Genomic DNA, 12,591 nt, shown 5'->3' on the forward strand with positions numbered 1-12,591 from the left:
GCATTTCTTTTGCTTTTTGCTTCCTCATGCACAGTCCTTTATATGTATCTACACAGAATTTCATCTGCTTTTTTACTCCATAGTTAGTCATTCTTGCATTCTCGCAATGAGACTGCAATTCTTCACCCTGCTGTTGTCCCTGCTACCCTGAATAATTTGGTATTGTCAACAAAGTGCCACCTCACTGCTCATCCTCTTCCCTATGCTGTCGATGCGAACAGCCTGTACTTCAGCGAAGATCCCTAGGGAAATCTGCCAGTGATCTCCATCCCTTGTTAGATGTGGTCATTTCACTCCTGTTCTCCATTTCTGAGGTTTCAGCCATTCCTTTAAATCTTGTAAGGACTGACAGTATTCACTGGGGTTGCTTTATTTTTCCTTCCTTTTTTTTAAACACATTTTTAAAAGCCTTTTGTGAGTGCCCTCCCAACAGCCTCTTAGGAAACCCAGCAGACAGTATCATCTGCATCATCACATGCTTTTTTGTTTCCTCTAAAATCTCCTATTCATTTGTGAGGCAGGACTTGTCTTTACCTGTAGACTCTTTCTGAAGAGACCACATTTATCCACGTGACCACTAATTTTTTTTCATCACTATTTCTGCTGACTTGACTACTGCCAAATAACAGGGTTACAGGCCTTCAGTTCTGTATATCTTACCCAGAGCTTTTTTTTTTTTTAATTGGCATTTCATTTGCCATATTGTTATGGTGACTTTTAATAATTTTTAAAATGCCATTTTTCAGGCTAGCTGTGCCCAAAGGCCAACCTGAGCAGCTTGTGTTTCCCTTACTGGTAAGTAGAGAGCTAGGATGGCTTCTGGGACATGGAAGAAAATAAATTTTCATCACACAAGTTAAGGTAGTAGCAAGAAATGATAAGCTGCATATACTGTCTCCAATCTCTAAGCAGAGTCCAAGTCTTCTTTGTGAAAGCAGAGATAAAGAGATTAAAATAAGAGAAAAGAAAGAAATCTAGAGTAAGAAGAATTTTCTTGGGAGCTTGTGCCACCATGCAGGATAGCTCGTGCTGAATCTCAAAAATTTATCTTCCCATTAAGACTCTTTTCTATTTACACTCACAGAGAATTGGTTGTAAAAAACACTTCATGTACACTGATTTGTTGCTGAAGATTTTGACTATGTACCCATTACAAAATCCGTACAAATATATGAGACATTTCAGATGGAGGCCTCAAAGTGACCTTCTGCTGGAAGGGTGTGCTCATAAAAAGTTTCAAAGGAGTCAAACTGACTGCACAAAACATCAGAGATTTGGTTGGACAAAAGAAACCTCTCAGATGTTCATACGATCTTGAACACCTTACTAACTGACTGGGTGACAATCTGAATACAGCTATTCTTCCAGCACCCCTGCATACCTGGAAATGCTACCATGTTTGCTGTGAAGACAAGGAGCTACAGTGCAGAGACGCTCTGTGACTTGCTCTAGGTCTCCCCCAGAATTCAGTCAGGGAACAAGGACTGGGAAACCATTCTCCCAACTTCCAGCCTTGTAAATTAAGAACTTATGAGCTTGTATCCTCCAATACATGGAGGATAAATTAGCCTTCAGACATCTTCATAATTTCAGTGTTTACTTGGTATTAAAGCTACTAGAATCACCGAAACAACCATGCTATCATTGCGCGCGCACACCCCACCAAAAAAAAAAAAAAAAAAAAAAATCAGAATCTTACTCCATTCAACTAATGTGCCTTCCTACTATTAAGGTTTCAGTCTTAATTTCAGGTTAACAAAATATGTACATAGATTGGTTTTGTACCCTTTTTCCCCCACCTTTGAGAAGATGAAAAAGAAGCTGCCAAAATGTCACCTCTCACTAGATTTATTGTATGAGAAGCACAATTATATATCAAACATGAGCCAAGGAAAGGTGAATGATTAATCCTCAGAGAGGCAGAGACTCATTATAAAAAAAAAAACAACAAACAAACAACAAAATCAAACACAAAGGCAAATATATACACTCCTTTGGCTACTTTTTAGCACAATTTCTGAGATGTCATTACAATGGAAACCTATGGAAAAGCATCCCTGAAAATAAAACAGAGCTATGAAATTTATTACAGAAAGGGATACACTTACTTGGAGTGGGTGTAGTGGATAATTAAGCCATACATCCCGCAGGTCCTGCAAACATTGATAGATGCCTTTAATGCTCAAGGGAGTCATTTAACAAATTTCACAGTACTAAATAAAATGTCATTACTTGAAATACTGAACTATTTCAGATGCTGGCTCTGCTTATTGCAAATTCAATAGTGCTGGCAAACTAATTTTTAAAATCGTGTATTTGCTGTTCAAACTGCCTGTAGTTCTTCCAATTAGCTTGTGTCAAAGAGTTGGAAAAATCCTTGAACCAAATAAAAAGTGGTTAAAGGAAGAAAAAGATTTGTTTAAGCCTCAGGACTAACTTTATTTGCAAGTACTCCTCAGTAGCAAGTTTGACTTCACCAAAGGCAAGGACTAAAAAAGAAAAAAAGAAAAACATTTATTTTCTTCTATTTCATATAGGCTTCCTTCACTACAGGCACCGAGCAGCAAATAAACACTGAGTTACAATAGGCTTCAAAATACTTTTATTTCTAAGTATTTATTTCTTTTGTCATTTTGCAGATTCAGAGACTTTCAAGAAGGAAAAGACTGTATAATTTGTCCCCTTACCACTGCCACGTGTATTGTCCCAGCAGTATGTACCAATTACTTTCCTTAGCCCTTACACGGGATAAATTCCAGCTAACAGTGATCTAAGATACAGTATGCAAGACTAGATCAGACTTTAATTATGCAATTGTGTAAATGTTGGATAAAATCCCCTGTATTTTTTTTCAAAGATGTGTTTAAAACTTTTAGGGGTGGGAGGATTTAACTGATGAAACAGGAATAGTCGCTCTACACGTGCATCATTTCCCCAAAGCATGCCGCCTGAATCCACAGCACCCATCTCTGTTTTTAGAGCAGCACTTTGAATGGAAGTCTGCAGGTTTCCCACGCCACCCACCCTTCCCTAAGCCAACCAACAAACAGCACACCTGAGGAAACACCGTAATTTTTTTGCCTGAACCAGTGCAGCTTGCTGTCCTAATTGCACTATGCTACGTTCAGTTTCCAGGAACCAAGTACAAGAGGTGTGTTCCTGTTCATTTGTGATTCTCAAGTAAAACAACGGACAAGAAAGCATGTCTTCCGTTATTTTTAAAACGGAAATCAAATCATATAAATATATAAATACCTTGTCATTGAAGAGTAAACGTCCAAATAACTGTTTTGCTTCTTCTAGGCTCCCCTCTAGATAAACAGCTCCTGCATGAGGGGACCAATACATCAAAGGTCCAATAATGCATTAGTAATTAAAAAATTACTAAGCACAGGGAAGTCAAAGATCTCTGCCGCCTTCATCTCTAATACATTTATTTTTTAAAAGCATGCTTTCTGTAGTAATACTAATTTTTTGAGAAATTTAAAGCATGTTAAACACCAACATAAATCAAGGGTCATAAAAAGCACAGAAAACCCTGAAACAGTTAAATCAGTGATAGAAAATGATACATCCAAAGAGCAAAGTTTAAACAAATTAGGCTAGAAGCAATTTATTTCTAAAAGTAGTTTCCAGTCAGCTAACTATACCACATACGTAGATAGTGAAAGCCATGAAATACATTTCAATAGTTAGCAAATAATTTTCGTTTATTCTGTACTTTCAACAACATTACATTCTGCAATATAAATGATGTGTCAGGACTATTCCAAACCTCAATGTCTCTCCAGTATCACAATAATACATTGTCTGAACTGGAAACTGCACCTCTGCATGTCTCAATTTCTGGAGATTATGGTACTTTTTTTTTTTTTTTTTAACTGCATATACGGCCCTCACTAGCCCTCCACATGCCCATTAGTAACAAGCTCTGCAAAACTTGTGCTAGCATATTATATTTTTTGTGTGTACCATATACACTCTGTATCTGCACAGGCACTTTATAAATTCAGTATCAACATTTTGTCCTTTGATACTCCTTACAGGAGGGCTTCTGAAAACCTCAAACTTGTAAGCACATCTGTATAAAAGCAGGGGAAAACAGCTACATGAAGAACACAGAGAAAGGGAGTTGATGTTCCCACATACAGGGAGAACATGGTTTGCCTTGCTGTGTCTTTCCCCCCTCTTTCCTTTCAGTTCCTCGCTAGGTCAACTACTTTCTTTGGACTCTTTGGAGAACAGTTTGGGGGTTTACAAGACTATCTTGCCAGAGGCATATTATGAGAGCACAGAATTTCAAACAGGCCCTAGGCAGCCTGCTTATACTTTTGGTTATTTTCATCACAGGGAAGAAGCACCAGACTTTTACAAAGGTTCTCAAGTAGGAGCTCCAGACCCCACATATAGTTTTATAGTCCCTTAACAAACTCCCAGATTTTAGCTATGGCCCTGACAAAATCTTATTGCTCAATTAACTTTGTGAACAACTTTGCATTGGAGGTTAAACAGCAAGCCTGCTCTCTTAGCAAATCTCAGTGCTTGCCAAATAGTCCTCATCATGACATCCTAGACAAGCTGAAGTATATGAACAAACCCACAGATACATATCTAGTGTTCCTTTTCTGTTTGTTTTTTATTTTTAAATTAAAGATCAAAGCACTCATGGAAAGCAAAATAGAGTTAAAAAGAAAACTCTTATTTCTTGATAAGATGAAATGCAATTTGGCCCAAGGCAGAATGCACAGAACTGTTGAAGTCTAAGCCAACTATGATCTATTTTTCAAAGCAGGACAAAATGCTTTAGGAGCTTGTGTAGTATGTAAAGACCTGGATCAGGGCTAAACCATTCCCATAGCTAATACCATGTACAGTACAGTTGGATGAATATGAAGCCAAATCAGTGAGATTTAGCTTGCTTTGTGTATTCAAACAAGTAAAGTTTTATAAAAATAGAGCTTGCATGGATATAACGGATCAGATTTCTGCCTTACTGCTTGCTTATTGGGTAACTGTGGTCAGGCAGTCCTGATTTCTTCTCCAACATAAATTTATCGACTAACGCAGCCAGTCTCTAACCAGCATGTTAGTGCCCAACAGCAAATTTGACACAACTCCCCTTCATCCTCAGCTAGAGGGTTTTGGTAGCTTTATTACACCAACCATGGCATATTGCCATGCTTTTTATTTGTAAGGAAAATGCAAAGACGAAAAAATATTTACTTGGCAAATGTCACATTTAATTCACAGAAGGTTAGCAGGGCACAGAGGAAGTGGGCTGGTGACTTGGTTGGGAATGTCTGGTGCATTCAGAAAGCAAGCTGCAGAGTTTAAAATTCAGGGCTGAAGTGCAGCTCCCCATTTTGCAGGTGTGTGCAAGTACTGTTGGAAGCAGTGAACCTGCACTTTTCCTGCCAGGCCACGGTGACTGAACTCCTCCCCCTAGAGGACTGCAGGTGGCAGGCCATGGTGGTGCATGAGAGGTGGAGTTCTGCGGTGATGGACAGAAGTGCTGCGCCGCAACGGCATGAAATGGGTGCGTCTTCAGTGCATGGGAGGCAGGATACGGAAGATGAGATTTTCATTGTAATACTGCACACTCATCATGTTATACATGTGGCATGTGTGCAGGAGACGGGAAGAGATGAAGAAGATTTAAGAAGCTTTACTATCGCATATCCTTACTAACACTACTCAACACAGACCCACGTCACCTCCATCCCAGTCAACATGGCATGTAGACATATTAAAACATAACTGTCTGCACATACAGATACATGTTTTACCTATTAGGGCTTCAAAGCAGTTGGCCATGGCATGGCGGAGATCCGACTCCCTGCAAAGGTCTGGACCATGAGCATAAAGCATAAATCGATCTAGTTCCAGCTTCTGCAGAAGATGTGGAAAGAGTTAAAACCATGGCTCCAGAAGTACGAGAGTACCACTTCTAGTCACTAAAGTTCAATTACACTATTATTATGCAGCAACTGGGTTTGAGGGAACTTTAAAGCTTTTCTCCATAGTTTCAGTTCAGACATAGACTAAAATTAGAGGACTTCATATTTGTTTATCAGAGGCAAGCAACTAGACTGTGATAGCGTGGGAAAGCTAGGAATTATCAAACCAGATTGTCAAGGGAAGCCAGATCAAAACATGTTACTAGTGAGATTTAGGAATAAGTTCAAGAGGAGGAGCTGAGGCTATGACAGAAAAACAGCCTGATACTGGCTGGATGGTGCAATGTGCTGTGTTTCTTGCTGGTAGTTTGCCCTCATATGATTTGGCCTTCAAAAATGCCAAAGGGACATTCAAAGGTTGAGGAGTTAACACTGAGGAAAAAGCTTTTGCCTACAAGAAGAAGATAAAGTACAACAGTGAGGAACAGAACTCTGGTAGACATAATCCAGTGAACATCTGGCTTTTTCCTTTAAGAGTGTCAACAGGTGGCAGTAACAAAATCCTCTGGGCACTGCAAGCAGAAGACTGATATTTTAATCTGCAGTGCCACCTAGCTTTCTTTTTTCTTTCAAATGTGCATCATTAACATTCATCTGTTGCCTAAACCATAGTTCTGCTTGCCAGTCAGAATCTCAGGTAGCGAGTCAGATATCTTATATGATAATTCTGCTATAGAAATGCAGGCAAGAGCTACTAGGTTCTCTTTACATATTCATCTTTTTCACACAAAACCATTATTGAGATTTTTAAAGAAGAGGTTTGTGCACCTTGCAAAGTCTGTATGAGAACAGGTTCTTCCCAACTAAGGGTGTAAGTTTCTACTGACCAATTTCTCATTAACTTTCAACTTCATCCTCCTAGAGTATATTTAAGATGTAAAAGTGGAGACTAAGTTGCTTGAGGTATGTGGTTTAGACACATTTCAATTGGAAAAAAGGAGTCTTCCATTTTCAATGAATGAGAGCCTATTCACTGCTCCATAACCCAGGGAATTACCACTTACGATGTTCCATCGCACTTTATAAAGTGCAGGGAGCACTCGTTAGAGTCAACATAGAAGTGGAACATTAATTGTTTTATATCAAATTAAAACTTCTTACAGATTATTGTCATTTGTTCATGTTAACTGGAGTTGTTCGGGTGTTGGTGTGTGTCCCCTCCCTCCAATGGCTTATCTCCATTTTGGGAGCTTGCATTCAGCATATTTTGCATGTGTTTTGCTTCTCAATTTTGATCATAACACGTTTCAGATTATTTTTAAAATTCCTGCTACAATGTCCCTTAGAAGCTACAGAAATTTGTCATTTGATCCTCAATTAAAACAGCATTCCACATGCACAAGAGAAGTTGAGGAGCTGAGAATTATATTGAGGAAGTAAACTGAATGCATCATGACACTGCAGGGGATAATTAAAGGGAGTGAAACCAGGAAGGTCATATAGGATATACGAGAGGAAAAAAGGGTAAGTTGGGAAATCAGGAATGTATAGATATCTAATATTTACAGTCGTATCTAATAAAAATAAATACAGTTCAAAAAATTTTGCAATAAAAATTTTCAAAAGTTGTCCATGTACAATGATAAAGGCTGTGAACAGAGCTTTAAGAATGCATGAGCTTTCCTGATGCAGGTTTTAAAATAATAACATGAATTCAAATGCCAGGCAGTTCAATACCATATTTGTAAACAAAACCCTGATTTGAAACATTTCAATCAATTCATGCTTATCTAAATCATTAAAGAAAGCTTTGGAGGAAAAAGACTGTGTTCACTCCCTACCCTATGTGTCTCCTGAGAACTGAGCAAAAAGATGACATGTTAGAAATCATGCAGTTTTTGCCAAAATCTCAAGATTAGATATGCTTGTTTAAATTACTGTGTGAATATGAACAGAGAAGATTAAAAGAGCACTTGAAAACTATCAGCAATACAGAGTGGACATGTGTGCACGCATACGTGCATGCACAGCTTAATTTATTACATCAGTAAGTCTCAGACTGTTTTTTAAAAAAACATGCTAATAAAATCAAATATGACTAAGGGAATACCAAATTATCTATGAATAGAGACGTAATCAACTTTCTATATCATATTCCTGCCCCCCAGTATCATGTAGAAATGTAAAAAGCTCTGTCATTCACAGAATTAAATGCAATAAAATTCAGAGGCATCTCAATTTTTCCCACGAGGCAATACAACTTTTCACCAAAAGCCTTTCTAACGTATTTCCCTTCCACAGTTCACAGCAAATCTGAAAATGACTGCGGAGGTTACGGAGCAGACAAAATGATTTTTTCACCACTTTCTCTACCACCTGCTGCCATGTTCTCCCTAAATATTCTATCAGGAAGTCCTTTTATAAACAGCCAGTTTCTATCTTTTTCTTCACTAAATTTCTACTATCAGCTTCATTACCTTTGCAATTTAAAGGTAAATAGACACACACCTTCAACATAAGCATCCTAAAACCTTATCCTTCTGCCTGCAAAAATTACTCCTCCTGAAAACATGTTTCGGAGAAAACACTAAGTCCTACTTCATCTTTAAAATCTACTTTCAAACTGAAAAGAGTTCCTGAATCCCAAATCTTGTACACAAAACACGGTAAAGACACTGATGGTCAAAGCAGGCAGATCCCTCAAGAAGCAATCCATGCACTAATAGTATCCTACCTATGGGTGTCAAATAGAGAGATGTATGAAACTGTACCTTAGCCAACATGGCCAGGTGTTGGTTCTGTACGATGGCAGTGCGGTATGTAGCTAATCCTCCTTCCTCCAGAGTGGGAAACAGGTAGTACAAGTGGACACTGGCAAAACAAAAATCAAATCAGATGCTGTCAGCATTTGGTTAAAGATGAACCACATGTGCCTCTAGGGAACAGTGCCTTTCCCTCAGATCCTAGGTAGTAACACAGGTCCCTTCCCAAGGTAGCAACTCAGCTTGAGGTAAGGTAAAGAAACAAACATTAAACCAATGCTCAATAATATTTGATTGGATAGCGTTGGCAGCAGGGGAGGAAGACTGCTGTTTCTATAGTGGGCAGCACATAATCTCTAAATCCCTGCAACAACACACACTTCCCTCGTCTGAAGGTTTCTACCTAACAGCAGCAGTGGGTTCAGCAATGTTGACACACAGAGGATGCTGAGAAATAAAGCACAAGGGAACTGTCAGCCTTGAGAAACTCCGTGCCGCAGGTAGGCAGTGCTTTAAGATGATACTAGTGATTCAGGCTGGACCACTACTCAGGATATTTGTTTTACAAGTTTCTTACAGTACTTTAACAGATGCTAACAGAGCCAAAGAACAGAACTCAACAGTCTGTATTTATCAAATGTGTGAAGTCATTAATACCACAGAAAAAAAAAACTGAGTAAAAATCACAGGCTTTCCACTGCTTTTAATATTTCTCATCATGCAAGTAAGATACTTCATACAACACAAAAAAAGTAATTCAGTGATCCAACCAAGATCTGAGTAAGGGATAAATGATTCTGAATATCTTCATATATGACTATCTAACCCATGTCAGAAAGAAGTTAATACAGAGAGGGTTTTCAACACCCCACAAATAAGGCAGTGGATGGTACTAATTATTAAAATATTTTATTAACCCAGTACACAGGGAGAAAAGTGCAGATGGATCCAAGATTATTTAAGGACAAAAATTACTATTAAGCTTAGAAGCAATCTAATCAAGCATCATAATTCACAAAAGCAGAGACCTGAAGTAGAGTTGGGGAAAAAAAAAAAAAAAAAATCAGGCTTAAATAGGTGCTTACATGCTCTATTGAAGAGAAATGTAGCTCAGTTTTTTTCTGAATTGAGACAAAAGTTAGCTCAGAAAGTCAACTGATGGCTGATGAACAATGACAATGAAAAATGCAAGACATTTTAATCAGCAAGTCTTCCATCTTATCAGCCTGTACTGTTGTATGAGAGAAAAGGCCATGGGTTTTAAGGGCAGGGGAGATATTTATAGGCTAATAGCTTTTAATACTGAGTAGCTAATGGCTAGTAGAGGTTAGTAGAGAATGGAGATGTAAGGGCAGTTTTGTTATTCATATAATAAACTTGCTGAAAGAGAAGCTTTACAGTAAACAAGACTAATCCCCTATTAAAAACAGTAGAACAAAGCAGCTGAAAATTGATTATAATCTTTATTTTGTTCAAACTGCCTGCCTCTAGTACTCAGGTAAGAGAGGCCAATGGAGGTAACTGATAATATCCCCGTACTGTTCACTGATTTCAGAATACTCAGACCAAAACTGGAACAATTTTTGATGAACCATGGTTTTTTATTATTACTTCTAAATAAGTTACATTTGTGCTCAACTATTTTATTTACATACAGACATTATGCAAGCTATAGCCCTAATAACTAGAAATATAAAAACTGCAACACATGCAATATTACCAATAAATGCTTTTCACTTGCAGCTAGAGAAAAAGAACCCACAGAAACAAAATGGCGTGCTAAGAAAAATATCTTTCCTTTAAAAAAATGGTACAGAGTTCAACCTGTCTGTAGCTGAACAATCTCTAACCCCCATCAACTTCAAATTGCATTCCATGAAACAGAAATTCTAGCTTTTCATTTTGTAATCTTCCTTGTTGTATTGTCAGTACTGAAGGCATTTTCAAGAGAGCTGTGTGCAGATGTGCAGCTCTAAATATCAGGCAGGACTGCAAACATACACAGTCATAAAGTAGACACTGCAAAGCCTAGTAAGCCCGACGGTATGACAAGGACATACAAAGGTGAGGGCTGTTGAAGAATTCCCCATTTACCTTGTTAAGAACTCCACCACAGCATCTCCCAGAAATTCTAAACGCTCGTTGTGGTTAATCCTGAAAAAGGCATTTTAAGGTTTACTATCAACTAAGTAACACATGCTGGTTATTTACACAATACAATTAAAATAGAAAAAATCACAGTTGATTGCTAATCAGCCATGACGGACATTCTTGCAGCCTCCCCCACCCTCTCTGGGTTACAAACCTTTCCAAAACAGAGTAACAACTACATGAATCTTGAAGCTCAGGACTGACACCACCACTTTTGAAATTTTCATATGTTCCACTCTGAGCTATTGTCAGGCCTTAACAAATGGAGAAAGGAAACAGTACCGTTTACTGGCACTGAGGTCAGGTTTCTTTGTCCATCAGAGGGCACCAGGTGATTGAAACAAACAGCCCGTCTTCAGTCCCGTGCATGCGACTAGGGAAGTGTACGTAATTAACATCAACACCTGCAGGGTGTGATGACTCTACAACAGATTCGTTGGTATGGCAGAGCTACAAGGGAGTAAGTACTTTCATTTTTCATAGCACCTTCAAATGCCCTGTTTTCTGTAACTTCCTTTGAGCTCCAAAATAAAAATGGCTGTACAAGAAGATGCATTCACAGATGCCATTAAGCTAGTAGAATCTTTTATTTCCTGTGTTTCCTTTTCTTCTATCACTGCTCCTGATTTTCCTTTGTTTTGCATAAAGTTTCATTTCCTCCTGCCTGCTTATATTACAAAGGACTAACAGGACACAGCAGCTGAAAAAGAAGGGGAGTTTGTCTTCAATTATATACAAATTTCTGCTCTACACAAAGCATGTAAGTAGCACTATTTTGACTTCACACGTGATTGTAATAGAATTAAAGCCATTGCCACAGGATTTTTTTTTTTTTTTAATCCAGAAGATCCTTCTCAAGTGTTTGACAGCTTTTGTTGCAATTTGCACTCCCCCAACAATTATGTAGTTAGTCTAATTTCTGAAATAGCAGGCCTTTGTTATGGGCTGAAAGAATTCAAGTATATCTCTGCTGTGTAAAACAATAAAGTGCTAACAATGCTGCAACTCCTCTGTGTAGCAACATAGCAGAAAACACAGATCTCTCAGAAGTGGGATTTTATATTTGTGTGTTATTTTGTAAGAATTAATGCAATTTAGCCTTATCTCACGTTATCTTAAGAGGGCTGAAATAAGCTTGAGGCAGACTCTCAAAGAAAAGGGCATGGTCTAGCTGAAACAGCATTTGGGGAACACTGCAACAATAATTTATTCAGAATTCAACTTCTCCCATTCCCGAGCTTCCTCCAAAATGATGACTCTTAAAAGGCCCAGTTATAGCACTAGTTACCTAAAACACACTCTGCCCTCTAGTTCATGTATTTAGGAGATTTCACATGGAACTGTTTCTTGCATTAGCCGTATGAGCTTTGTTTATTCACTTTGGCTAAATATGGTGCCTGTGGCTATAAACCACATCTTAAACATTATTTATTTGCGCAGAATTCTTAGTAGCCGTTTAAGGATTATTACATTACAACATTAATGGTTTTTGCATGTGTCTTTAAATTGGACCAGTAAATCAGCAAAGCCCATGTTCAGTATCACACTCACGTTAACTAGGTGCCATGCCAGGAAGGTACTACTGTAAGGAAACGTGATGAAGAATCCAATTTATAGCAATGATAACAATAACAACAAATCTTGGTTTTTAGTCTGAAGAAAGCAAAAAGGTAGCCTTTTCATTGTCCTCATTTCAAGGATAAACAAAAATGATAAAATTATCTGTTAAAACCTTCCTCAGGAGTTTTCTGCAGGCATGACCAAACATTTACGATGTCACT

At 38.2% G+C, this 12,591-nt stretch overlaps 1 protein-coding gene across 2 annotated transcripts in view; it reads right to left on the bottom strand.

Moving 5' to 3' along the window:
• DROSHA (drosha ribonuclease III) overlaps window positions 1-12,591 on the bottom strand; it is a 75,045-nt gene that overhangs the window by 13,250 nt on the left and 49,204 nt on the right. For both annotated transcript variants that reach the window (XM_076330396.1, XM_076330395.1), the window contains 5 exons: window positions 10,754-10,813; window positions 8,669-8,768; window positions 5,787-5,889; window positions 3,256-3,326; window positions 2,109-2,153 (listed from right to left, as the gene is read on the bottom strand). In XM_076330396.1, the coding sequence (XP_076186511.1) occupies window positions 2,109-2,153; window positions 3,256-3,326; window positions 5,787-5,889; window positions 8,669-8,768; window positions 10,754-10,813 (379 nt within the window). The remainder of the gene's footprint in view (window positions 1-2,108; window positions 2,154-3,255; window positions 3,327-5,786; window positions 5,890-8,668; window positions 8,769-10,753; window positions 10,814-12,591) is intronic.

This window comes from Aptenodytes patagonicus, chromosome 2 (genome assembly GCF_965638725.1).
Source record: "Aptenodytes patagonicus chromosome 2, bAptPat1.pri.cur, whole genome shotgun sequence".
Lineage (NCBI taxonomy): Eukaryota > Metazoa > Chordata > Aves > Sphenisciformes > Spheniscidae > Aptenodytes > Aptenodytes patagonicus.